The sequence below is a fragment of the Aegilops tauschii genome, chromosome 2 (assembly GCF_002575655.3).
Source record: "Aegilops tauschii subsp. strangulata cultivar AL8/78 chromosome 2, Aet v6.0, whole genome shotgun sequence".
Taxonomy (NCBI): Eukaryota; Viridiplantae; Streptophyta; class Magnoliopsida; order Poales; family Poaceae; genus Aegilops; species Aegilops tauschii.
This window is the reverse complement of record NC_053036.3, coordinates 536,433,326-536,438,923: the sequence shown is the minus strand read 5'-3', so window position 1 is coordinate 536,438,923 and position 5,598 is coordinate 536,433,326. Positions and strand designations below refer to the sequence as shown.

Here is a 5,598-nt window from a genome sequence, read left to right as displayed (position 1 = left end):
GTCAGAATCATAGTTTCTACATGCGAGAGCAATTTTCCAATGGTTAATTCCACAAAAACAATCACCTGACCGTGAGTATTAAAAAATGCGACTGCAACTACCATATGCATCTCAAGAGGCAATTGCACCGGAGGTCCATGAACTTGTTTGGCGGGAACATTTTTAGTTCGTGAGCTTGTGAATTCAAAGTCATCATCAAACTTGCAAAAAAAAAAACGAAGATAAAAGAGTTTACATAATTCGATTAGGACCCACGTACTGACATACTGCAGAGTAGACAGACCTTCAGCTCAATGTCTGAATGCAATATTGGACGATGGCTTAGCAGTCGTGTAGGCTTCTAGAAGTACTATACAGTATAGAGTGGTTGGCTCCGCTAGTGGCGCGCAGATCCAGCGCAGTTTCGCACTACACGCGCCCAGCATTTCGGCATTTCAGTTCCCTCCCCCCTCCCATTCCCCTCCAGTCCACCACACCATGCAACCGCCGCCGGCCACCGGCGACGCGCTCGCCGAGTGCCTCCGCCTCCTGGCCGAGCTCCCCGCCGCGGCCGCCTCCTCCCCGGCCTTCCGCCGCCACTGGCCCTCGCTCTCCGCCTCCGTCTCCTCGCTCTCCGCCTCCCTCTCCCACCCCGCCTTCCCGCCCTCCGCGCCGCTGCTCTCCCCCCTCTTCTCCGCCCTCGGGGCCCTCCTCTCCGTCTGCGGCGGCCCTCCCCTCGGCCACCTCCACACCGTCTCGCTCCTCTCCTCCTCCGCCGCCTCGCTCTCCCAGCTCGCGGCCGACGCGCGCCTGCTCGTCTCCCCGTCCCCCGCCGGGGGCGAAGGCGGCGGGTCCGACAGCCTGCTCCCCCGCCTCCGGCTCGGGTCGGCCGTCTCCCGCGCCGCGGCGCTGGACTCGCTCGCCGAGTCCGTCGGGTCCCTCCCGGCGTCGCACTCCGCCGCCGCCGTCTCCGCGGTCGCCGCGATGCTCGACAACGGCGACCTCCTCCCGGCCTCCCGCGACAAGGCCGTGTCCGTGCTCGCCGCCTTCGCGTCCTCCGACGCCGGCTGCCTGTTCCTGGCCCAGGAGTCGGGCACCGTCGTGCCCCACCTCTGCCGCGCGCTGGAGTCCGGCGGTGCCAGCGCAGAGCAGGCGTGCGTCGCGCTGGAGCCGCTCACCGCCTCGTCGCGGGACGCGGCGGCCGCCGTCTCGGCGCGCGGCGGCGTGGCCGCGCTCCTCGTGGCCTGCGCCGCCGGCACCCCGGCGTCGCAGGCCGCCGCCGCGGGCGTGCTCCGGAACATCGCCGCGTTCCCGGACCTGCTCCCCGCGTTCCGCGACGAGGGCGCGCTCCCGCTGATCGTGCAGCTCGTCTCACTCGGCACGCCGCGGACGCAGGAGCTCGCGCTTGGCTGCCTCCAGAACCTGACGGCCAGCGACGGCGACGAGGGGCAGAGGCTCAAGGTCGAGGCTTTCCAAGAAGGCGCGCTCGGCTGCGTCAAGGACTTCCTGGAGTCCTGCCGCGGCGACGCGCCGGGCCTCGCGCCGGCATTCGGGCTCCTCCGCAACATGGCCACCTTCCGCTACATCGCGGAGATAGCCGTGTCCGCCGGCTTCGTCAGCCACGTCCTGGCCGCGCTGGGCAGCGACAGGGCCAGCACCCGCACAGAGGCCGCCATGGCGCTAGCAGAACTCTGCAGCGTGAGCAGCAGCAGCAAGGCGAGGAAGGAGGCCGGGGGCGCGATGCCGAGGCTGATCTGGATGCTGGAGGCCAAGGCCGTGGCCGAGAGGGACGCCGCGGCGAGGGCGCTGGCGACGCTGGTGGTGGCGGCGAGCAGCCACCGGAAGGCGTTCAAGAAGGACGAGATGGGCATCGTGAACGCGGTCCAGCTGCTGGACCCGGCCGTCCGGGGCGCCGACAAGCGGTTCCCCGTTTCCCTTTTGCTGGCCGTGGCGCAGTCCCGGCGGTGCCGGAAGCAGATGGTGGCCGCCGGCGCGTGCGGGTTCCTGCAGGGGCTCCTGGCCGCGGAGGTGGACGGCGCCAAGAAGCTCTCCGAGTGCCTCGGCCGGGGCAAGATGCTCGGCGTGTTCCCCCGGACATGACATGACATGCCGGCGATCATTGGCTGAGCCTTGTACCTATGCGCTTCAACCCACGGTTCTCCTTCTCTGTATGAAGGGATCTCTGTATATGTTGTTGTGTTTCATAATTCATAGCTTAGATTGAGACGACGACGAGGAGTGCTTTAGTGAGTGTGGTTAAACCCAATAAGAACACGGCCAAGATTGTAACTAATCTCTGATGTGAGCTTCTGAAGAAATGAATCGAATCAGTTGTTGTTTTGTGACCAACTGACGAACAAAACACCTCTGGAGCACACGATTCTGATCTCTGAACACTGTCATTGTCCAATTAAACCAAGTGTATAATACCAGCCGGCAACTGCGACATCACGAATTATAATCAGTATTTGTTGCTAACGATTGTGGTTAAGCTCATCCATCCTGTTGGCTGTTGCGTGTTGGAGGTCTGGTCAGCAGTCAGCAGTACCGCAGTAGGTTGTTTTTGGTGGTTATTACGAGCTGATTGCTAGGGAGGTGTACGCTAGTGGACAGGCTCATCACTGATAATTCAATGGAGTGTGTAGACTGATATGGTACCTGCTACCTACTGACTACTGAGAGGAGGAAAGGAAATGGGTCAAGCTTGTAGTTGTGCATACACATTAGCTACAGGTTGGCAGAGGCTGCAATAACTTGTAAAGATGGGAGTAGATGCGTGCACGGTTCTTCAGTACCCCTACCCACTCCCTCATGTCCCCCTTTCCTGACCGTGATCGCCGGTACCACAACTGTTCTCCCTTGCTGTAACTTTCTGCTCTACCAGTAAATAAACAAGCCTTTAACCATGCCAGATAATCGTCGTTCCAGGGTAACAAAAGTAAACAAAAAGAGAGGAAAGATGGGGCCTGGTGGGATAAACACACAAACAGTCTGGCTGGTTCATTCATGAACATGTCAGATTCAGATTTGGGCGTACCGTCTGAGGAGCATTTCTTGCTTGCAGCGACTAATCATGCAGGAAAGAATCTGCATTATGATCCATGCATGCATGCATGCATAATCCTGGTCTCCATGCTGCTCAACTGTTGACAACAACGCAATAGGTATTGCTGCATGACGCGCAGTTGGGTGGTCACATGGATGGACCTGGCCATGGTTCGGTGGGGTGGTAGGGGCAGGTCATTGCTGGCTGCGAGGGGAATGATCCACAGTGCGGGACAGCAGGGGCTCCGGGGAGAGGAGAACATGGCATGTTCTCTCCCTCCTGTAGATTAGAGAATGATGCCACCGAACCTTCCCTCGGATCGACCTCGCCGTCGCCGTTCGCTGTTGCCTTTTGGCGCACAATCATGTGCCGTGCCCTCAACAGGTATCGATTTTTCTTTATTTCGATAAAGAACATGCAGATTTTATATGGCCGTGTTGTCTGTCTAACAGCACCGGATTGCTTTATGGTGTTCAGAGCTCCAGGTACTCCGGCCGACATGTCTAAATGTCTCTCTAACTGCTTCATACAAAAGTGCAGAAACGGCCCCTGTTTTCACGGCTTGCCTGCGGCCTTGGCGTGCGACCATCGGTGCGACGCAGCCATCGCACGGCTGTGCGTGAGCCCCCTCCCGCTGGGGATTTTCTCTTCAAAAAAAAAAAAAAACAGAACACAGATCCTAATACTGATTGCCGTCTGTATGGATACATCTCTTTCCTTGGTCGGAACTTAAGCTCAGCTGAAGCTTCCCATGTCCTCTGCTGCTCCTGCTCCTCGAGCATCCAAGCACTTCCTGCCCATCGACCGGATCTCGTCGCGCTGCCGTGCAGCTTCTACTCGGGCGTGCGCACTCACGCATCTCACCCCATCCCGGCTGGCCGCCACCCGCGTGCGCCTGCTGAATCAGCATCCCCGGCTCGGCTGACTGCCGCCGTGGTCCGCCTGCTGAATCAGCATCCCCAGCCCGGCTGGCCGCCGTCGTGGTCCGCCTGCTCGACCTAGTCGCACATCAGTTCGGTGGGGACGGGATCCTCCGCGGCGCCGTCCTTGCTGGTCTGAGATGCGGAGCCTAGCGGGAGCATGTGGGACGGCCACGCAAGAGGTTGGCGTGTCCTTGGCGGGTGCTCGGGCTTGTGGAGGAGGGGCCGAGTATCGAGGGGAAGGACGTCGAGAATCAGCATCAGCGCCATCAATTTGGTAGTCAGAGAGGAAGAAGAAAGGGACTGCAGCTCATACATGCAGTATTATCTCCGCATACACACAGGTAATTTCCTCTTCTTCTTGTGCCATTCAGTCTCATGCGTGTTAAATTCAGAGAAGGAGAGCTATTAGCAATTCCATTAATCTGCTTTCATTCAGTTAAGATGCATGTTAAATTCAGAGAAGGGAGAGCTAATAGCAATTCCAGTACTTTGCTTTCATTCAGTTAAATTAAGATTCCTTACATGCTAAATTCGGACTGATTGTCAATTTGTTTTATCCTCGCTCTATGCCTCTAAGCATGACATTCAGATAGATGGTTCAGTTACATATATTATGCATAATTGAAATGGATCATTGGGATCCCGGTCATCTTAACTTAAAACGAGAGAAGGATAGCTTAGAGGCTCATATGAGCACGATGCTTGTGGAAAATTGTTCATAGCTAATTCTATGAATTAGTACACAATTCAAAAAATATATGTGAACTAGTATATTTGATTGGGGACATTTAGTAGCATTCAGTTGATGGTACATACAAGTTCTAACAAAAATTATTTGCAACTTTGAAGTCAAAACACACATGAGATAAAACTCGCGACAACAAAATAGATCATGTTTTGCGAATCCTGTATCAATTAGGATTCAATTTAGTTAATCCACATACATGGCAAATGGCAATCATATTTTCCTACCACAAGTTTTGATCAACCGATTCACGAATCATATTTATCTGTCTTGCAATCATATTTGTCTTGGGAAACATGCAGTGCATTGAGGGATCAATACTGTAGTAGTCTTAAGGTTTAGAGGAGAGATCAAGATGGACTCTGCAATCCTTGTTCTATTTTATACGGTTTGTGCAAGAACGTCTTCTCATCCAACTAAATGTGAAATCGGGGTACTGTACATGCTCCTACTTTGTTTTTCCAAATGCAACAGAACTAACTTCTTGTCGTTGTTTCACATCTGCAGATTGTGGTCACTAGTCATGGTTTCCTGTACAAGTTCTAAAACGGTACAGTAGGAGAATTTGCCGGTGATTCATCATGAAGAACAGAGTGCGATTTCTTACTTTTGGTGACTGAGAATCATCTGGAGCATCCTGGTTCCCCGGACCACTTCTTGGAGAAGCCACCGGGGACGTGAGACTCGAAGAAGACATCAGGGACGGGATTCCTTGGCTGCCCAATTTAAGAGGAGAATTTACCTGTGCTTCCCTGGTCAAGCCGCCATTGATTGTTCTGCCGAGGTTGTAGGTCTCTCTCGCCTCCAGGAGTATATTTTGGCGCGCTTTTCTGCATATGCGGATCTGTTTCGCGGGCATTTTGTGGATATGTTTCACAAGCGATTAGTTTTTTTCACTTGATTTT

At 55.0% G+C, this 5,598-nt stretch overlaps 1 protein-coding gene and 1 long non-coding RNA gene across 2 annotated transcripts; both read left to right on the top strand.

Moving 5' to 3' along the window:
• Positions 1–2,328, top strand: LOC109782906 (uncharacterized). Its single transcript, XM_040400554.3, has one exon. The coding sequence runs from the start codon at positions 478–480 to the stop codon at positions 2,077–2,079; it is 1,602 nt and encodes a 533-aa protein (XP_040256488.2). The 5' UTR covers positions 1–477; the 3' UTR covers positions 2,080–2,328.
• Positions 2,329–3,739: 1,411 nt separating this feature from the next.
• LOC120974668 (uncharacterized) lies at positions 3,740–5,598 on the top strand. Its single transcript, XR_005770016.3, has 2 exons — positions 3,740–4,289; positions 5,201–5,598. It is a non-coding gene; the product is annotated as an uncharacterized lncRNA (long non-coding RNA).

Bases quoted from the DNA above. Each gene is read 5' to 3' on its own strand.
- LOC109782906 (XM_040400554.3), top strand. From the start codon at position 478: ATGCAACCGCCGCCGGCCACCGGCGACGCGCTCGCCGAGTGCCTCCGC.